This window comes from Xenopus tropicalis, chromosome 6 (genome assembly GCF_000004195.4).
Source record: "Xenopus tropicalis strain Nigerian chromosome 6, UCB_Xtro_10.0, whole genome shotgun sequence".
NCBI lineage: Eukaryota > Metazoa > Chordata > Amphibia > Anura > Pipidae > Xenopus > Xenopus tropicalis.
Genome location: NC_030682.2, coordinates 94,820,648 through 94,843,751, shown reverse-complemented (window position 1 = coordinate 94,843,751; position 23,104 = coordinate 94,820,648). Strand labels below are relative to the sequence as shown.

The 23,104-nt window shown below is 38.3% G+C and overlaps 1 protein-coding gene across 3 annotated transcripts in view; it reads right to left on the bottom strand.

Moving 5' to 3' along the window:
• The window catches only part of cdkal1 (CDK5 regulatory subunit associated protein 1-like 1), a 477,082-nt gene that overhangs the window by 29,848 nt on the left and 424,130 nt on the right, over positions 1-23,104 (bottom strand). For all 3 annotated transcript variants that reach the window (XM_012964438.3, XM_012964437.3, NM_203863.1), the window contains 2 exon segments: positions 13,855-13,938; positions 11,508-11,672 (listed from right to left, as the gene is read on the bottom strand). In XM_012964438.3, the coding sequence (XP_012819892.1) occupies positions 11,508-11,672; positions 13,855-13,938 (249 nt within the window).

Genomic DNA, 23,104 nt, shown 5'->3' with positions numbered 1-23,104 from the left:
CGGTGTATGGGGGGTACTGTCTATTGGGCCATTGGGGCACTGTATATGGGGGGGCAAAGCTGGTACATAGTTATAACTCACTGCCTTCTCTCTATATTTGTATTTTATATGTAGGAGCTGTTATATTGTTTTCCTTAGGTAGTACTGTACAGTATGAGGGTATAGCACATTTTGCGTCTGATCCCGTCATTTCAACTATATAAAAGGAGTATTTTTTTGAAAAAAGGAGTGTGGTAATTGGGGCGTGATCACAAAAGTGGGCGTGGTCAAAACACTGCCAAATCTTTACCAAATCTTTTTGTCCCTCTTTTCATTTCTCAAATGTTGGGAGGAATGCCTGTGTAGTATAGAGACCCCTACTTCCCCAATCCCATAGATGCTATTTTAAGCTGTAAATGGTTAATATGGCTTCAAACTAAACACAACTAAACCTATCAGACTTGGAGCTTTACATGTGCAAAATGACCTTAAAGGGATTCTGTCATAATTTTTTTGGTGTACCATTTAAATTTTATTTTTGAACAAACAAATGTGTTTTTTTTAGTTATAATATTGGTGTGTAGGCGCCATCTCAGTGCATTGTGCCTGAGTCAGAGCTTTCAGAAGGAGCCAGCCCTACACTTTAGAACTGCTTTCAGATAACCTATTGTTTCTCCTACTCCCATGTAACTAGAGGAGCCCCAAGCCGGACTTCTTACTATTAAGTGCTATTTTGATACCTACTGGGAGCTGATATCTTGCTACCTTCCTATTGTTCTGCTGATCGGCTGCTGGGAGGGGGTGATATCACTCCAACTTGCAGCTCAGCAGTAAAGTGTGACTGAAGTTTATCAGAACACAGGTCACATGACTGTGGCACCCTGGGAAATGAAGAATATGGCTAGCCCCATGTGAAAATTCAGTGCCAGTATTCTTTTAACCAATACATGTCACATATGCGTGAGTTTAATCTCAGTGTAGTGCATTGGCAAGAGAGACGAATGGAATACCCACTAAACTGGCAGCGGTGCAATACTTGAAATCAAGTAAAAATGACACATCCAGACTGCAGCTCAATAGGCCTTGTTGAGACACTAAGCAGATACGACTAGGTCAAGGCTGTAAATAAGCGGGAGTAGTAAAATACGTGCAAAAATGTGAAATGTTAAGAAAATGCAGAACAACTACAGAAAAGAAATACAGCTAGAAGTGAAGCACACAATGTAATCGTTTTAATACAGAAATAAGTGCAAATGTGATGTATACAACATCCATTACACGCCTCCTCTGTATGTTTTGGAGGTAATGTTCTCCTTAGTCGGTCTTTATACAAATCAATCCACAGTGAACTGGTGCTACTGCCCCTTGGGTTGGCTGCAGCCGTGTGTATACTGGATAAACCAATTTATATGCATGAGGTCTGTGTCCCAGACTGTGGACTTGCCTAGGGCAGTCTTTCTCCATAACATCGGCCGCAGACATGAAATTATGGTGCCAGGGCTTACTCAGAAAGCTCAGCACAATTTTTGTTATACATGAATTTTTTGAATTTACTATTAGATATTACAATTACCATAAAATATTTGTAGTTATTTGTGGTTCTAGATATACAAAAATGGCAACAACCATAAGGCGCTTGACCTGCTAAATAAAATCTGATTGGTGGGAGAGAAGTACAGGGGAAGTTCTGATATCTAGCCTCATAGACATCTCAAATCAGGACCCAGAGGCACAGACTATGTTGTCACTATCTAAATACAGGATCATAATACAGGTTTGAGATCTCTTATCCAGGCCAACACCCATTTTAAGTAAATAATTCTAATTTTACTGAAAACACCCTTACTCTGAAAGCCCCAAAGTTCCAAGCATTCCAGCTAATAGATCCCATACTTGTACTAAAATACACTGATTCCTCCATTTGAAGCAGTGAAATCAATAAGAAATAACACACAATTACATTTGCAGTTGCTTTAAAAACTAAAATATCCAGTCCAATAACTGCATTTCCTCGTGGCTTGTTATGTTTCCACTTAAAATTCCTGTTAGATCTCAGACGTAATCCTTTTAACATTTTATTTATGTTAAACAATTTTGCAGCATTTCAAACAGGCTAATTTTAAACCCGGAAAAGTGTGTGTTCTCTGGAGAGAAAACTTTGATTTGTATGGAAACCTCGGCAGTGATTACTGAACATCAGCAGATGCAGTAAGGTGCCAATTTCAATATTCATAGATTTTTATTTTTTTTTAAACTAAAGCTCCAAAAAAGTGGGAAATACAAAAACAACTTGTGAACACATGAAAAATAGAAAGAAAAAATAAAAAAAAATCACAAAAAGTTGAAAAATGAACTGGAATTGTCCCATAGTTTCAATATTTCTGCAAACCCTTATTGAAGTATTATCTAATGATGTAACAAATTGCAAAAATATTGCATTTGAGAGCTTACAGTCTTTTGCAAGCAGTGGCAACATCTACTGAACAGAAGTTACTATTGTTAAGATTCTCACCCTATACTGGGATTTATAGTTCTAGAATAGGCAAATAGTTAGCCAATATAGAAAATCTTCATCTACAGTTTGTTGGGGATTTTTGTTTCCTACAGCACTTAAAGGGTCATGTTATTTGTCAGTGCAAAGTCCTGTAGAGCCTTTTATTTCTTCCTCCTTATTTTATTTCTTCTGCGCCAAGACACTTTTGAGTATCTGACTCTTGCTTTCCTCTTCACATTTGCCATGAAATTAGCCAAGCCATTGAATACATTTAGGAGTGGCTAGGGATTTTCTGCACTGACAGTGGAACACTCTGGAAAACCATTTTTCCCATTAGACTGGCTGTACAAGGCTCAAGCATTCTGCAATGCCTCCCTTACGGCAGCTCAGATTAAAAAAAAGAAAAAAGAGTTATGATTTCAAAAGGTTAATTCACACGTACAAGCAAATGAGAACAGCTTTCATGTGTTACTCGTTCCTAGCTGCAATACAGAATGAACTGTGCTGCTAATGTAAGTATTTCCATTAGTTCCACAATCATGATATTAATACCATATGGAAGTGATGAGTAACACTTTGTTACAGATGGGACATTTCTATATATGATTAACATACCCACCAGGTAAAATGTATAATGATATTACAGGAAACAGCATCCTATGACAATTAAGCTCTTGTTGAACTTCAACATACCTTCTAATATATACCAGCCATACAATCCAATTACCACCCTCCCAATCACTTTCCACATTCCCAAAATTATTTGAATCAGATGCTACAGCTGCCATCATCCGCTGACAAAGTCGAACTTGTGATATCATAATGAATAACATACCCCCTATTAAGCTATATACAGATAAGCATTTCAGGTTTAGCGTTCCAGAGGCTTTGCAGAGATAAAGCTCCCAGCATTATCTGATTACTTAAGCGACACTGTGACATTAATCATGTAATATAATCAATACTATACATCAAGAATACTATAACATCAAGAAAAAAAATCCAAATGCCAATGTAATACTGTTATTGTAATGTAATGCTGTCATTATAGTGTGAACTTTAAATGCCCGTGGCCCTCTTTAAAGGTTTAAGTGTGGCTTTTCTCCTTTTGGCTCAGAATAGCTTCCCCAGTAAAGATTCTTACTGCACACGCTGTATATTGGCACAAATCTAAAATAAATGCAACATTTTGCCATGTGCCAGAACCTTTTTCTGAAGTTACAGAGTGCTGTAGATAAGGCTACACAAGATTACAAGGGTGTCAGTTCCCCAGTGTGACCCTATCTAGATAGCCTCCTCTTAGCATATTTACTGTAAGAACTCTGATAGCTCTACATATGCTGATTAGAAACCCCTGCACTGCACTGATGAGATCCAATAGGAGCAAAACTGGTCTGCATTTGGGAATCCAATCAGCATGCTGCCCTGTCTGTGCTTGAAGGGATGTTCATCTTAAAAATAACTTTTAGTATGATGTAGTGAGTGATATTCTGAGAAAATTTGCAATTAGTCTTCATTTTTTATGATTGGTTTTTCAATTACTTGGCTTTTTGTTCAGCAACTCTGCAGTTTGAAATTTTTCCAACTATCTGGTTACTAGGGTCAAAATTCCCCTAGCAACCAGGCAGTAGTATCAGCGAGACACTGGGAAATGAATAGGAGAAACCCAAATAGACAGATAAGTAATGATAAGGGTAACAATAAAATCATAGCCTCACAGAGCAATAGTTTTGGGCTGCTAGGGTCAGTGACTACCTTTTGAAAGCTGGGAAGAGTCAGAAGAAAAAGGCAAACAATTAAAAAAACTATGCAAAATAAAAAATAAAGAATAATTGAAATGTTACCAAGAATTGGCCATTTTATAACATACTAAAAGTTGACCTAAAGGCAAAAAAACAATGGGTGAGGCTCAGACTCTAGGGCATTCTATGTAAATGGAAATTTTAGAAAGGGATCATGGCCTTACTTTCCAGAATTCATTAGTTATAAGTTATAAAGTTATAAAAAATAAATGATAGTAAGTGTTTTGTTGCCCTGACACTGTAGCTCTGTGGGCATAAGGGAGAATACTTAAAGTTGACCCCATTTGTTTGGTTGGCAAAAACATGGCAGTCAGCATTTCTGATCCGACTGTCAAGAAAGTGCAGGATTGCTTTCAGGCAATTGCCATTCAAAGGCCCTGGGTGACAGATGCTCAGAAATGCCGCTCATGTGCTCATGGTCACATGAAGCTGCTTTTGTGACCAACTGCAGGACTATTTTTAAATACTAAATTTCCGTCTAGGTATAAGATCTCTTATCTGGAAACCCATTATGCAGAAAGTGCAGAATTACAAGGCCATCTTCCCTAGAGTCCATTTTAAGGCCAATTCTTAGTAACTTTTCAATTAGTCTTCATTATTTATTTTGCACAGTTTTTCAATTATGTGCCATTTTCTTTTGACTCTTTTTAGCTTTCAAAAAAGGGTGACTGACCACTGCAGCCAAAAACATCTCTTTCTAAAGCTACAATTGTATTATTATTATTTTTTATTACTTATCTTTCTACTAAGCATAATGTCTAGGTCAAAGTGAGACTTTAGTGTTATATTAAGCCAATAAACACCATTTATTTCATGAAATAGTGCATTATTTATTTTTTTTTTGGGGGGGGGATGTTTATGTAGACATTTATATCCATGGCATGATTAAAAAAATAGGAAGGAAGACTACTAGCCAAGCTAAAAACAAGCCAAAGTTTGTAGATAACAGGAGAAGAAGGGTATAGCGCTGGTGGATCAGGGACAGAACAAAGGGGGCAGTTAGGAAAGTATTTAGAAACAAGAGCAGAGATGTATGGAGGAGCTAAGCTATGGAGTGCTTTTCATTTAAAAGCAGGTTTTTTTACTTCCTTCCAAGGAAAAATCTGTTTGCTCCTGCTTGTGATACTGCGGCAGATGAAGAACATTTATTCAGCACAGTACGTGCTCCACAAAACCACTAGCTGACAACTTAAAGAGTGAGAAGTTAAATCTTCAGAGAAATAGTGTCCCATATCCTACGGATTTTGCATTAGGAACTAAAATAGAGGAGAAGCTGGAAGTAAGCACTGCCGGCGCACATCGGCCTCCCAGTCACCCCGCTCTGTAGCCTAGAGCTCCTATCCTTTCACTATAAAGACACTGTCTTAAAAAAATCCCCACAGAGCGCAGTGTGTCTTGTATAGATTTACTAGACATATTGCTCATTTCATCTCAAGTCTTGAGGATGCTTTTCTTTTTAGTGTCTGCCAGAGCCCATAAAACCACAGCAGCCGTGACATTTACAGCAATAAATGTAATGCTATCTGCTACTTCCCCCTGTTATTGTTAACATTTGTTTACCAATTATTGTAAAATCACAGGGGTGGGGTGGAATCAACTTGGATAAACAACTGCAAAATGACACAGAGCAGCAGACATTTCCATATTTTCCTTCCTTATTTTAAAACTGTGGCTCTTTTTCTTCCTTTAAAAACGACCCCAACATTTCTGTTACACAGCAAGGACATAAAACGATGCTAAGAAATGTGATACACATTTTCATTTCACACTTCATCAGCTTTTACAACCGTGGCTCAATGAAATGTAAGACAGAACCTGGCAAATCGCCATATTTACCAACTTATAAAATAGGGGTCACGGTATCCTTTTCTAGTGTTTTTTGTTCTCTTCTCATTTTCTCTGCACATTGTATGGAGGGGGTACTCAAAGGAGTCTTAAGTCACAAAATGACTTTATATTAATTTTTAGACTGTGGTAATTAAGGCTTAATCTTCACTTCTCTGCAAATCAAGCTTTTCACGGTGAAGGGACTGGGAGATTTAATACCCATAAAACTGGCCTGTCTAAAATAGAAGCGTAGCCTTTTGATTTATGTGCATTTAGAGAGGGCTGCTTTCACTCGAGAAAAACACCTAAACATTGCAAAAGCACATTCTCAGGATTTGGGCGCTGGTGCTGAATAGAGCATCATGGATCTCTGCACAAACTCATTTACACATTTATAGACAGGGCTGTAAACATCTGAAGCATAACCCTGCCTGCTCACCTTTGGAAATTTTAAATAAGAAGAGGATCTCAATGCTATTCACACTCTCAGACTGAAAGGCACACCAGTGTTCATGCCAACGCCTTGGGGAAAAAAACATCACCACTGTCTGAGCAGGCCGGCACAGAAATGCAAAGCAACTCGTGGCTTTCCAGAATTGGCATCCCGTTACTTTAGCCTAAGCAAGACTTAGTTTAAAGGAGTCCTTACAAGTTATTATCATTTGCATATGTAGATTTATTCCTTTTGTCACATTTTACTTCTGCAGCTCCAAGCAGCAGAGCGAGCCAATCATTTCACAGAAGGCACCTCAGCAGGGTCATTTGGCAAATTGCAAGATAAGGTTACTCTGCTGATCCAGGCTATGCTGCACTGACATAACTCACCTGCAAAGTCTTTACAGGGGACTACTGTTTTTTAAAAAATCCCATTTGCCAGTAATTTGTGTATAGTTTGCTTTTCTTTAAAAGTCTGTTTAATTTTTCAGTCTCTGTTTTTTCTTCTTGTTATTTTGACTGAATTTCATTTGATTGCCATTGATTAGTCGACTAAACTGCTCCTCAAGTTGTCAAGATACATCACTAATGAAAAGGAACAGAAGCCCTGTCTCTTTTCTATAAATTCTTATATTCTGGTCCTACTAGGGTCTGGAGTCTGGAAGGAGAAACTATTCCTTTAATGAATGTCGAGCCACACATTTTTAAAAGTAGGGTGTAGTCAATGCATATTTTTTTTAGGAAACAAAAACTTACACAGCTAGAAAAATGTATTAAATACATCAATATAGCACAAGCACTAAAATAAATAGTAGAGATATAAAAAGTGTCAAATATCATGGATGAGTCGGGTCTCTTTATATCTCTGGAATAGATGAACAGAAGTAATAGGATCACTGACTAACTATGCTAAGCTTAAAACTACTGTAACAATAAAATGAATGGTCCCTGTATTAGTTAGGGGGTCACCGAATCCAGGATTTGGTTGGCCACTTTTTTTTTTTTCGTTTTTTTGTCAGGATTCGGATTTGGCCGAATCCATGTTTCTGGCCAAATCAAATCTGAATCCTTAAAATCCCGTGACTTTTTGTCACAGATACAAAGCCGAAAGATTTTCACTGCACGCTCTTTAACCCTTCCGTAGCCTTATTTGCATATGCTAATTTGGATTTGGTTCGGTATTCGGCAGAATCTTTCACAGAATATTCTGGGTTAGGCTGAATACCAAATAGTGGATTAGGTATATCCCTATAATTAACAGATCCTGTTGTAGACTGAGCCTAGCTTATTTTAGTAGATATGAAAAGTGTATCTCCTACACATCACCATCTGGTTCAAATCAGCTGCCACACCCGCCCTCCCAAGATCCATCCCTGTTGGTATATAAGGGGTTCACAGTTTGACTTTAGTACTGTTCATACTACAAGATATATACTGGCATAATCTCCTATTTATTCCCTGACACCAAAGACCTTATGGCTATTTTGATCTAACTTTGACCAGCATCAGTCTCTGGGCAACCCAATGGCTGACTAACTAGCACTTAACTCTCAGCATCTTAGTTATTATGCCAGGTATGCAACCCCCATATAGAACAAAGGTGGATGGCTGAACAAGTAGGGGTATAGTGAAGTGCTGCTATTTAGAAATTATGCTGTATGCCAGAAGCAGATCCCTCTTGTGTAAATTACATTGAATTAAATTGCTGTGCCTACCACCACTTGCTACCTCAGAGTGCCATATTAAGCAGTCAGTAGGGCCATATCACTAATAAAACATCATGCTTTTAATACCTACTAAAATAAGCTAGGTGCAGTCTACAACAGGATCTATTCTTCATTAATTCAGAGTCTATAGTATAAACATGCAGTGCAGCAAAAATCAACTCATTTAGCTTCCCCATAGCACTATCTGAAGATCATCTCCACATTAATACTATATTCACAGCTGCCTTTTATCTTAAAAGTGTGCAAATATTTTTAACAGAATGGGGCAGTATGGTACATACCCCTTCATTGCACCAATCAGTGTCTTAAAATCCATTTTATAATTATTTAAAGAAAACATTATATCTTGTCTGCCAGGAAAAATAACAAACATCCTTGAAATAAAGGTGCAGGGATCATTTCCATGATTTGCAAGGATTATTTATGAGTGGATTTTAAAATCAGAAGAAAAAAAAAGGCCTCCCTGTCCCTGAACTGCAATCTTGTATCTCATTGGAATAATCATTACGAACTGTAATAAGCTGCGTTTTATTGCTCTTGGGGGAGATACAGCCGGTTTATACTCAGAATGAACGCCTCCTACTGTTTTATACAGTTTGTTGCAAAATGAACTCTCTCTGACATGCCGCCTTCCTCCACCACCACGAGGGCAGACTAAACTCACCTCAGGCCACAATCATTTGTTAATTTCTTAACCGGTCTTTACAACACTCCAGAAACCATGAAGCACCATGTTTCATTCGTTCTCCTGGGACCATGCACCTAACACAGGTAGGTTTAAACCCTGGTTAAGCAGAATGATTAATAGGCCAAAATGCAATAAGCTATGGGCCTGACAAATGCCCCTTGAAAATTGTTCTTGGGTAAGCGCAAGTACAGCCTGAAATGGATTCCTTGTAGCAATAAAAGTGACCTGGAAGAGTTGCCACTTGATGATCAAGTCTGACACTGATGAACCTCTACTTCTCCAGAGGCCATTTGGAGTAGTTTATAATAGGGTGGTAGCTTTTTCTTTATTTTACGTTAATCTCTCTATACTTGTAAATGTATGGTGTGAGCTCACTTCACTTGCAGCTTTGTAGTGAAGATGTATGTTGTTCCTCTGAGACTTGCTGGCCTACAGAAGTCAACTGGCCAAAAAAGATAGAATTAAAACGTAAGTGGGACTTGATATGTACTTGCTTACATATACAAGGTGGTGTCATGCTAGATTAAGGGCACATTGTGGCTGGACTTGTGGTAAGGATAGGGCAGATTTTTTTTGACACGTTAACCTCCTAAAAATAGAATTATTGGTACCAGTATTTCATCTGCTAAAGAACACATTCATACATTTTATCTTGCCTTCACTATTTTCCTCCTCCAACTTAAGCTAGAGATTGACTAGACTTTCTCGTCATTACTGCCTCTTTAGGCACATATTTTGCTTAGTTTGAATTCAAATGTTTATTCATCTTAATAACTTAATCAATCATGTGGGACTGAATATCTATTAACAACCTTTGTACTTGTGTATGAATAATATATTCAGTTTTTATAAAAAAATATTCTGTAAAATAAAGGTTTATTACTTGCCAAATTATTTTTTGTTTTAGTGCTCTAAAACAAAAATATTACAAAGAACAAAACTCTGCAAGAGTGAATACATTTATCCTTTGTACATTCTCAAGATTCTGCCCTCAACTTTTTTTTAACTTTTACTCTTTTTATCCATTTTTTTGATCATTTTTCATTAGTCACCTTCTTTCCATCTGTTGTTGGATGTAGGAATGCACCAAACCCAGTTTTTTGGGTTCGGCTGAACCCCCGAATCCAAATAGTGCACTGAATTCGAACCTTAATTAGCATATGCTAATTTGGATCCCAAAGGGGTAAAAAGTGCGCACGCAGTGTGCGGTGAAAAATTCCCCCCCCCCCCAACATGTAACCATTCTAAATCCTAATTAACATATGCTAATTAAGATTCGGTTCGTCCAGGACTGTGGATTTGCCCGAATCTGAATCCTGGCCGAATACCATAACAAATCCTGGATTCGTGCATCCCTAGTTGGATGTATACAAAATATCTGACCCCTTACAGCTTAAAAATAACACCAAAAAATTAAAGTGTTTTAAAGTAAATTAAATATAATATACTAGTGCCCTGCACTGGTAAAAGTTGTTTGTTTGCTACAGTAACTCTACTATAGTTTATATATAATAAGCTGCTGTGTAGCCATGGGGGCAGCCATTCAAGCTGGAAAAAAGGAGAAAAGGCACAGGTTACATAGTAGATAATGGATTATCTCTGTAGAATACAATAGTGTTTTATCTGTTATCTGCTATGTGCCTGTGTCTTTTCTCCTTTGAATGGCTGCCTCCATGGCTGCACAGCTGCATTCTTTATATAAACCATAGTAGTGTTTCTGAGGCAAACACCCCAGCTGTACCAGTGCAGGGCAGCAGTACACTATATTGGAATTTTATTATACACTTGAATTTTTTGGTGTTACTGTTCCTTTAAAGGGACAGTAACAACAAAAAATGAAAGTGTATAAAAGTAATTACTATATAATGTAATGCTGCCCTGTACTGGTACAACTGGTGTGTTTTACTTAGAAAGACTACTATAGTTTATATAATAAAGCTTCTGTGTAGCCACGAGGGCAGCCATTTACAGGAGAAAAGGCACAGGTTACTTAGCAGATAACAGATAAAACCCCATTATATTCTACAAAGCTTATCTGCTACGTGCCTGTGCCTTTTCTCCTTTTTCCCAGCTTCAATGGCTGCCCCCGTGTTGACATAGCAGCTCATTTATATAAACTATAGTAGCGTTTCTGTTGCAAACTTACCAGTTTTACCAGCGCAGGGCAACTGTACATTATATTTTAATTACTTTAAAACACTTTCATTTTTTGGTGTTACTGTTCCTTTAATCATTCAGCATGACTGCACATTTCTGCCATCTTTTCTTCATCTGTTTCAATTCTTCATTTCCTCTGGCTCTTTTCTACCTTTGCATTTTGTTTATGTGCTGATAAAATTATATACAGTGTTGTTTCACATTTGCTCCTTTATGTTGCCTTAGATATCCTTCTAAAGGAAACAACTTATCAGTCACACAGTCTCTCCCCGTAGACTTCGCCAGTCTTTCCTGCATTCATTTACTCATTTGCATCAAGTAAACACCAATTATCAATTCAAATATTTACAAATTTGCTGCATTTTAAGGTTATTTCAGGCAAAGAAATCTAAAATTACCTCCGTTAATCCGGAAACTTCTCCTTTTGCTAGAGGCTTAGTAATGGATGGAGTATAAATGTAAGAATCTTGAACTGGTTGCCCCTTCATAAAATGTTTCCCTGCTTCAAAAATTTTCACTTCAACCATTTTTCCCACAAATGCAGGATCCTTAGGGACAAGAACCTTGAGAAAAAGAAAGGCTTTCAAATGAGAAATTGGCAATCTTTAATGTACTCATATTTAACAATTTACTACACTGTGGTTCCAATTGCATGAATTATGTCAAAAATATTTGAAGGTTTATCCAACTGGTACTAGTTTTATGTAAGTACATATGGAGGTTAATGAAAATATAAGGAATTTAGTGGTCTAATCACCTATAGCAACAAATCAGCAGCTAACATTTACTGGTAACTTGCCTTAAAGCAAACATCATAATGTGTTACCGCACCTAGGCACACTAAAGGAGTCAGCGGTCAGTATTTTATCAGAACGTCTAGGTCACTGCTCTTGAATAGAAAAGAAAAGCATGCTGGAAGATTAAATGTTTCTAAAATACATACAGTTGTCAAAAAAGTTGTTCTGTGCTGCTCACTTTCTTAGATGACAGTTACCATAAATATATAAACCAACTAAATAAACATTACAGTCTTTGTACAGATGAGCATCTTATTGCATAGGTGGTTTGCTGGGTTTTATTTACATACAGCATGTTATATTTTTGCATTCAAAAGCCAATAGAATAAAAAGGAACTTTGCTGCATTAAAAAAAAAAAAAAAACTCCTAAGTGCAATATATGGGTTTTTTGCACTCAGCGTGCATACATATAGGAATTAACCTGTATGAAAGCCCTTAATTTATGTCTTACGTGTTTTGTTTTGTTTTTTTTTTGCTTTTGGGGGTTACATCACCTTCAAGCTGGCACTGCAAGCACACTGCTGTGTGAGGCATTCAAAATTAAGTTGACTTCTCATTTACTGCTACATGTTTGGTTTGTAAACATGGGCCACTACAAACATATAAAAAGACATATATTTGTGAATATTGGCATCAAACAAACAGTTTGACTGAACTGCAATCTGGGGTAATAAGAACAAAATGACATTATATTGTGGCCTCTCACTATTCACAAACTTCATTACATTTTTAAGATAAGAGAAAAAATATGTGTGACCTTTAGTAGGTGCGGTTAAAACAGAAGTGGTCCCAAGGGGGTGTAATTGGGGCGCAACCTTATAAAATGTGCAGATGCAGCAGGGAGCCGGGCACATATCAAGAGGACACAGCTGGGTGAATCCGCAGGGAAGCCGGAGGAAGGAGCTGGTGGGGGAGCTGGAGGATGCCGGAGGAAGTCGCTGGGGAGCTGGAGGAAGCCGCAGGGAAGCTGGAGGAAGTCGCTGGGGGAGGGAGCTGGAGGAAGTCGCAGGGGAGCCGGAGGAAGTCGCTGGGGGGCGGAGCTGAGGGGAGCCAGAGGAAGTCGCTGGTGGGAGGAGCCGGAGGAAGTTGCTGGGGGTGGAGCTGGAGGATGCTGGGGGGAGCGGCAGGAGGATGCTGGGGGGGAGCTGTGCAGATGCAGCGGGGATGCTGGAGGATGCTGGTGGGAGCTGGGGGGGAGCCGGAGGATGCTGTTGGAAGCAGGGGGGAGCCGGAGGATGCTGGTGGGAGCAGGGGGAGAGCCGGAGGATGCTGGGAAGGAAACTGGGGGGAGCAGGAGGATGCAGGAGGGAGCCACAGGAGGACACTGGGGGGGGAGCTGTGCAGATGCAGCAGAGATGCTGCAGGAGGCTGGTGGGAGCAGGGGGGGAGTCAGAGGGTGCTTGGGGGGTGGGAGCTGGAGGATACTGGAAAGGACACTGGGGGGGAGCTGGAGGATGATGTGGGGAGGAGTTGGAGGATGTGGGAGGAGGGGGTAACTGAAGGATGCTGGGATGATGCTGGCTACCAATGTTTTAGGAGGCCCTGGCTACCAATATCTGTGTGTCCTTTGTACTGATGGGAGGGGCCATTGGGGGGCAGGGCATGGGAGGAAGGGGGCAAAGAAAATGTTGTGAGGGGCCCCATGATTTCTGATGCCAGCCCTGCATCCCAGAATTCACTTTGAAAATCTGGTAGCTTTAACACAAATGTATTTTATTTCTAGTTATCTCATGAAAACTTGATTAATGTCTATGGATAACATGGAACTAAATAGCTCTATAATTCTCTCTGATCATACAGATGTAACACTGGAGTGGTAGGGAAGTGTGAAGAACTGTGTAAGCATAGACTATTAGCATAGCAATGGACCTTGAAAACCTCTTACATTACTAGGTTCATTTTTGAAAAAAAGAAACAAATTAACATTTTACATATATAAGAAATTACCTGTTCGTAGAAACGATTATGAGACACATAATACTGGGAATCAAAGGACTCTTCTGTTACCAAAACGTGTTGCTCCTCCCCAATCTGCAATTGAAAGGGTTAATGAAAGAGATTGAATAGCAGTTTTGTACAGTAACACAGCATTATAGCGTATATAAGATATACTGTATGTAAACTTTCTTACAGAAAGTAAAATTCACATAGCCAGATTCACTCAATATTAAGCGATTAAGGCCAAGGTCAGTAGCTTTAGGTCATGAGTTTAATACGAATGGTCCCCAAATAGTTAAAAAAAAAAATGGAGGATAAGTCTATATCATATATGGTTAAAACATAAATACAGAGTTTGCCAGACAGAAAATGTCCGATACTTTTTATATAATATTATGTGAAATATAAGAAAGTGCTAGCCATTTTGGATTCCCTATAGACATCCATTTTCTTTTTGGTTCTATCACCAAACACGTTACTGAGACATTTGTACCTCAAGTACAAGTCATAATAAAAATAAAATCTAGAAAAATGGTAGAATTAGGTAATTTTTAGGAATCCAACCAGTAGCTGGATTGACGATAGTGCCTTATATAAATCTATAATCACAGAAAGCTCTGTGAGTTAGGCCTGAAGCTGATGGATCTTCTTTGATGTAACAAAAAAGCTTTAATGTCATTGTCCACAATGCTGCAGCAGTTATAAAGGAAGACTGTGCCGAAGTCACAAATTCCCCTCTAGTCTGACACATTATGTCATGCAGTCAGCGGGTCTAATATAAAAGGGGAAAAAACGCTGTGGTTGATCGATTTGGTCACTATTTCAAGTGAGAACATTGTTTAATAAGACATATTTCAGTTGTATGTTAAGTTGGACAGTAATTTCTATCCAAGTTCAGTCAGCACATTCTGCTTGGCTTTGTTCCCAGAACCCAGACACCATCAAGAAACACATTAGTCAGTGATTTCAAACGTGAGGCTATGAAGATGATATAGGTACAAATCAGTGTGATAAGACCTTTTGCCAAACATTAGAGCTTTGCTCCATGAAACATCAAGCAGTTAAACGGCATTTTGAAGCAGTAACCTGGATTTGTGAATATTTATGAAGAGTGCCCATTAATCCTCCATGCAATAATCTGTGCAGAAACTGAATCAGTTAGTCTCCTGGAGTATAACACCACAGGCTTTATCTATGGGAAATGGTTAGTTACAAAGATATTTTTTTTTTTCCTTAATGTTTTGCAATGCCATTTAGATATTGCATAAAAGATGCCTCATTCAAATAAGTATCATTTAATGAAAAAAAATACATTGGGTGAAGGCTTTAGGAGGACATAGAAGGACTGAATCTCACAAGGTGATGACAGTGCTATGGCAACTGTTTTTATTTCACTCAAGGGTAAATACTCATTAAAATATTCAGATATTTGTTAGCGGGATGTATGGAGGTTGTAACCGCAATCATTAAACATTCCTTAATAATGGGAAAGATTATTCTTGTCAGAAGTGGCTGAACAGACCCTGATGCATTTCAGATGAAAATAAGGAAATGAATACACGGCAAATAAATCCTCTAATTTATTAGCCTTGGGTATTCAGTATATGAACATCAATGAAGTTCAATACTTAATCTAGTTTTCCAGTTCTTTAAGGTTTATTTAATGGGAAGTTAGAGTTTGTTGAACCCTTCATGGTCTCTATTCAGTGGTCTTAATTATCAAACAGCTCCTAATATAGGGGTGCTTTTATTGTTGTATTATAAACCTTTGCCTGAAATCACCAGCATGTCATAGAAAAGTCGTTCCCATGTATGACAGTCCCCTCCCGACTACACATGTATCAATCCAATGTTCTTGAATCTTTACCTTCTTTCAGAATTCTGCATCTTGATGTATGTTATGCTAGTAAGTCATGCCTCGTTAAAGCATTGTGCCTTGATACAAAAGTATGTTGTTTTCTGTTTCCTGCACCCTATGACAATATCCAGCAGCTTTGTATCAAACATCCCATCTGTACTTGCCGCCTTTGCCCCTTTATCTGCCTCTTCTGTTTGTTAATCGTATATAGGCCAAATGCCAAGGTACCATCTTGCTTTCTCACACCATGCAGTACTGTTTCAGATTAGTTCAAAAACATCTTTATGTCAGGTCTGAAAGGACTCTAGTCTGGTCAGGAGGCCATGCAGCCATGTTCCAGATGAATAGTTTCCTGGTTACCCACAGGCTTCCTTGTCTGATCTTCCCTGTCAAGCCTGATAGCCAGAGACTTGTACACAGCCCTAACTAAAACTGCCATAAGACCCCAACAAATGTTTTGGCTTATTGTGAGTTTCCAACAGCTGTAGATTCATACATTTGACACCCACCCAATCTTGCATTATCTTGTCTTGTCATAGAGAGTATATTCCCTTGTCTCCGTATCCATTTTCCTGCACAGGCTTGTCTTCACTGCAAACGGTTCCAGACACTCACCCCGTGGGCTTTGCCAAGTCCTTTATGATAAGTCTTACTGCTTATTGTGCTAATCTGCAAAACCTGGCTCTGAGTTATACTTTTAGCCTGATATGTTGTGTGTAAATGATGCATTACTTTGAATAAGAGAATACTATTTAATCTATCATCCACATGTCTACTTTCATGACTACTCCAAGATGAGCAGTTTGTACTGTACCATGTACAGTGATACAATGCTGGCATTGCTCCTACAGTCTGTTCGAGATGTGAACAGGTAAACAATGCAGAGGTTTACAGTCTGAGGTCTTACAGGTGTGAACAGTGCAGGAGCGTACGGGTTTGAACAATACAGGGGCTTACATCCTAAATGTCAGGTGTAAACAATGCAGGGGCCAGCTAATCTAAGTAGTAATACTATTTACAGGTAACACAAAGGTAAGCAAGGCAAGCCCCTTTTCCTCATGGCAAAAATATACTATTATGATTTTATGCCCTAAATTGTACCCATGGAAAAATAGACAAAATCATTGGAAAGTGTTAATTGTACCCCAGTTATAATAACATTTGCAGTAAACTGGAACTGTGCCACATTACAAAAAACAATTTAGTACTGATCCTAAAACGTTTAACGTCAGTGTAAAAAGTGAATGCCATATGATATCTGACTTGAAAGCTGAAAGTTCCCAAATTTACATTTTCTACAAGTAAGATATTTAGAGGCATTTGGCACTGCAAGCTGGCATGCCTTGTGCTTACTACTGTTGTTAAATGGTTTGAATCTAAGAAAAATACATCAGCAAAATTGTATAAAATATGAATAGCTTTTCTCTATTCATTTTATATAGAACTCATAAATAAGACATGCACAAGCTGTTTAGGGTAGAACGTAGAAAGGCACCAGGCAACAGACTCCTATCTCTGCAGCAAGATGGTCCCTCCTAACAGATCGAAATTAAATCTTCATTCTCCCCGAGCTTCTGAACATATACACGTGATGCAGGAATTAATAGTACGTCTAGGCAACAGATGTATTCCATACAAGCAGTTGTCCTTTGCCATTTGCTACACTTTTGGGCTGAGTGCGCAGGACAGATTAAGTACAGTACTATAAAAGTTACAGACGGGCAATCTCTAATGGTACCAAATTAGCATAAGAAAAGAGAGCGCCTCAGTCTTTGAGCAGTGGGCAATGCATCTCATTAAAGGCAACTGAATAACCATTATTTGGCCCCCTTCTGAATAGTTCTGGCAGGAATACAAGAGAGAGTGTGCGTGTTTGCTTCCTTGGCCCAAGCGCTTTAGCTTGGGGGTAAATAGCTCACTTCTATTACTTTGCACCTGCAACTGACTGCTTCATTCTCACTTGCTCTCCTGTGGGGAAAATGGAGCTTCTTCATGCAGCTATGAGCCTTGCCGCACAGTTCATAAGTACATTATACTGAAGCATATCTGTTGGCACTGAAAAAATGAAGTGCTTTTTAAACAAATTGCACCCTAAAGGGCACTTTTAAGGAATCCAAAAAATTGCCTTGTTGCCAAAACTTCACAGTGACAATTTGCTTCAGGGGGGTAGGTCAGATAAAATTACATTATAATGCAAGTTTAATGCACTACACATGAAGGCAAATTAACCACTTGCTTTCAGGGAATATCCTGGGAATATTAAATCATCTCTTTTAATTTATATTGCATTGAACTGTTCATATCATATTCTCCAAGTATTATGAGTGTATTACACATTATTTGTCACTTACTGTGCCGGAAAAATAAATATTCCGTGGCTTTGCTCTGCCTACTTGTAATTTTGCAATCAGAATCCTGGTTAGAGAGATGCTTATTACTGAAGTGTGAGATGAAAATGGAGAAATGCCTATAATGCCATAGTGGCAGTAATCCCCTCTAATTAGCTTCTGGCAGCTCTCATTTATCATGCAGTCACCCTTGATTTCATACATATTACTAAGAATGCAGTGGCAGGTTAGAATATCATGAGCAACCCCTTAAGATACTTACAGGTAGATCTGCCTGTTTGACCTGATGGGCATTAGGGTGGGATTTAGGTCAGTTCAAGTACACACAGTAGTGATGCCCAGACAAATGGACTAGGCATGTGGCCCATGAATCCATGTGACAGATAATCATATATACATTATGTTACAGCCATGACACTTATTTTAGAAACATGGCTGAGCTGGACTTCAAAATCAAAATTAGGGATGAGGAGGGTGGAGTGTTTGGTTGAATACTGGTTAGCTGGCCAATAAGATCTGCCAGTCGGTACCCACCTAAGCTGTAATAGTTAAGGATCTGTACATGCTACTTGCAGCTGGATAGCAGCAAACACTGGTTTCCCCATTAGCTACTGGGCAAAACATTTTGGATCCATATGCAGCTGGCCCCACAGCCTATTTTAGGCAGCTCCATACCTTAGCATGTGGTGATAAGATCACTGTTTACCTAACTGTTTGTCAATTTCACTTTTCAAAGAAAACTTCTGGACTCGGATTACTTAGAACATGGTGCCTTAATGTGTGCACAGCTGTATAAAAAGCAGCCACCATATTGGTTCTTTTGCAAGGTACAATGAAATCAGATCCAGAGACTACAGTTACACAGTGACCCAATGGGAAGACAATCTTGACAAATACAAGCATGACTTATATATACTTTGCACAATGAATATTTGCACATATTCTCAGCTCAACAACCATGCTATCTACATCTGTGTGTTTACCAATGTATAAATATGCAGTCAGTGCAGGCAAAATTTTCCTTAGTCACTAGAAAGGTTTATTTATTAGAACCCATATAAGTAGATACCCATACACATAACTGCAGCTAGTTACCAGGCATGACTTAGCTTTTACAGTCCAGGAAGAGAAAAGTTTCCCTTTGTCCAGTAAAATCCTTTAGCACCTAATGCAATTAGAACTCAAACCAATTATTGTCGCTCTTCATCAGCTTCTCATTTTTGATTTGCTCTTAAGGAAGCCGAGTTATGCAAGCTAGGTGGATAAAAAAAAGCAAGGCTTAGGAAGATCTGCACAAAACACAGACTTGCATTGTGAAGCGCTTGCTGTTGGGCAGAATTAGAAAAGGCCTCTTTTTATGCTTTGTGAAAAGGCTGATCACCATGGACAGCAGATGGAGTTTACGTGACTAAGTCATGCATTAGTGGCCACTCGTTCATCTGTATGTCCCACAGCAACACGCACACAAAACGGGCACACAGATGAGAACTGCCACATCACTCACAAACCACAGTGGGGAGAGCACCTTCTCGCTTTTTTAGCCGTATCTGATTGGCAGCGTTCATTACATTGTAACACTGAAGACAAATGCTGTTCTGTTTAACAATATGTTGAGGCAGTACCAAGTTTGGGACAGTGTATAAAGGAGGAAAAGAGTGACTTTTCTACAGAATGATATCTTGTGCAGCACTGTACCCGCTGGGCACACAGTGACGCCCACACACAGAAACCGCTCTACTAGTGGTCAGAGCAACTTGTATACTGATATAACTAATATATTACAAGTTTGTGGCTTTGTTTCAGCATGAAAAACACAAAGCTGAATTTGATAACTGCAGTCACAGAAACTCCCATTTCTTAATCTAAATTCAATACTGACTTGTAAAGAAAAGTAATAAAAAACACTCATACATAATGTACATACATATGAACAGACAACAACATGGTATAAAAATTATATATAATACACATTATATAAACACACACAATTATATTAGTGCAAATGAAGTTTATTTTCAGGGCTCAATAAACTGATGTTATCAGAGGGAACAGACACTGATTTCCATAAGCACATGCACTCGGTCTGGGTGATTTGCATTAAAACTAATTTGTGCTGCCCAGATAACAGGATGCTGCATACAAATCTTTGGATTTTCATTGGAGGGTGGCCCCTTATTTGCTGCATCATCTGACATTCCTCAGAGAGTATCACTAGCCCAAGCTGTGCATTTGTTTCGGAGCACATTGTTGAGTTATTATTTAATTTAGGCGTCCCGCTCTGGAATAAAGAGTCCCAACCTTCATGTACACTGGAGATACGCTTATGTGCTTGCTTGGGGTCATCTTTGAAAAATGAATCCCTGACCCATTAAGATATCTTAGTAAAATCTGACTCCCCAATCCCTTTCATTACCGAATATATTAATATTAATCTATAAAAGGACCCCAACTACAAACTCCTTTTCTGTACACAGATACATAATAGAACACACTCTTCAAATGGATTGTTAGGCTTTGCCACACTTAATACATTTGATGTTAGAGCTACAACAGAAAATGCCAAGATTAGTATTTGGGGTTATGCACCTACTAATAAATGGGTCAGTATAAAAACAAAAGGTTATTGGTTAGAAAGTAGTTAAAAACCTTCTCAACCATTTTATAAGGGCATTATTTTACACTGAAGTCTTCATAGTAATTGTTGTTAACCTAGAAAATACTATTGATAAGGAAAATATATCCTCTCCACGTGATGCAGCATACACATTACCTTTGTTAATCTATATACAAAAGATGGAGCAGACTATGGTGAAGAATATGGTACAGCAGTTAGAGTTACATAGTTGCACGTTGTCTATGAGTGTAGCAAACTTTACATCACTACAATAGTTCTAAGACTAATTTTGTGAGTCATTTGGATAAAAATGCACTTAAATGGCAATATTTGGCAAAAACCTGAAACAGCGTTTATGGTTGATAGAATTTATTGGAATGCCACAATTCTGAGCACATTGTGCATCATCAATATTTGGCAAATAATATTTTTAACAGTTGTGAAACAATCAGTGCTGATAATGAGGGCCTTTTCACTATTTGTACCTCTGAACATTAGAAACATTCGGTGTGATTGTGTCTATTATGTTATTCTTGCTACAGGTGTACATCAGTGGTACAGCAGCTCCATAGACTAGCTCTGCTATGCCACCTTAAGGACACTGCAGATAAAATAGCCTAGCAGTGATTCCTCTTCCAAAGATGACAACTGCCATACACAGTACACAGAGAAGGCAGATTTCTAGCCCTGCATAACTATTAAACCAAAATAAGTTATCTATTATGGAAAATTATACAAAGCTTTTTGGAAATGTTAAAATTTAGCTGAACCTAATCTGGATGCTTAGCTAAGTCATTTGCTTCAAACCTTTTTTCCATTGAAATGCTGTGGGAATGTGCTGTCCTGGCATGTGGTATGAGTCCAGTATTCCTCTATCTTTTAGCTCCATCCTAAGTTATTCAGACACTGAAAAAACTATCTATATGCTGAGTCTGATTAAAGCAAACATTGAGCATCTCTAGTAATACGTAGGGGCTATTTCTATGTTTAGCCTTCACTCCACTCTAGACAAGTAAATGTCTGGATCTGCATGGGAGAGAATCAGTGTAGCCTGCACTATGAATCAGAAGTGTCATTCCAAATCTTACATATATATATATATATATATATATATATATATATATATATATATATATATTATCTAAAACACACATATATTATTGTGAAGATTTTAATAGGGTGTGCCGGTCTGTATATATTTTTTTAATATTTAATTTGACTGTGCACCCCCGCTGCATAAGTCTTTTGCATTTGAGTGCAGACACACACACATATATATACGAGTGATCGCTATCTAAATTATATTAGACAGAATAATAACAGATAAACTGAAGAGGACACTTCCCCTTGGCTAATTATCTCATTTTTTAAAATATGTTTTCCAATTCTAGTATACATGTCAAAAACTACATCTGCATTTTAAATTTCCAAGAAACCTAGAGTCCTGCAAGGGGCCAGCTCTTTCTAGCAGCATATGGTACAAGCGCTGTTAATATCATCAGGGGCTTAGTAAGGACAAAAGTGAGAGATTCATTAAAAGTGATAAATGTGATGCAACTTTGCAATTTGGCTCAGCAAATATAAATTAAAACGGCAGACATCGAACCAGTTTTTAAAACAATAAAAGGGGTAACTTTTAAATACCGTAAGTTATTTTGCAAATTAAGTTGCAAGTTGCAAATGAAGTTGCATTATTTATGAACTGCAAAAAGAAAATTTTATCAAAATTCAGCCAAATGGTTCCATGGATAAAAAGTTACCATTTGCAGTACACAAGTTCACAAGGCCAGACAGAGATGCTGTGTCACTGTCCAACACAGGCCAGGGAAAGGTGGCTGGGCATATCTTTTGAAAAATAAAATTATTGCAAGGTAGATTTTTGTTTTTCTTTATTTGCTTTTTCAAAACATAAACAATTTGGGAACTACAGTGCAAGGTAATAAGTGATATGTGGGCAGGCCTGAAATGTGCGGCTTGGGGCAGGTTGTAGAAGACTTTCGCATAGGATTTCCAGGTTGCGTGTGAGTGCTCGCACATTGTTGTTAAGCAACCAGATTGTGGCTCATACTCTTGTTTATTAGGAGACTCCCATGAATACAAACCAAGGCATAAAAAGGCAATTAAAATTATTTCAATCTAGATGTTAGGTTGGGATTATTGGAGCTGAATTTTATGGGTACATGTTTTGTGGTTTTTTTATTTAGTTTTTTTCCCTATTAGCTACTTTGTAATGTTATATATTATTGGAACATAACCGCTCATGTAATGAGCACTTACAAATGCACAAAGAGGCTATCTTTGAGACAAGAAAGCATTTACACACTTGGCATTGATTCAGCACAAAACCAACAACATCAAAAGGTTAATGTTGGTGCCTACTCTGTTCTAATATAGGTGGAAGATAATGAGGATTTAGGTTGGTTTAGTCTCGCCATAAGG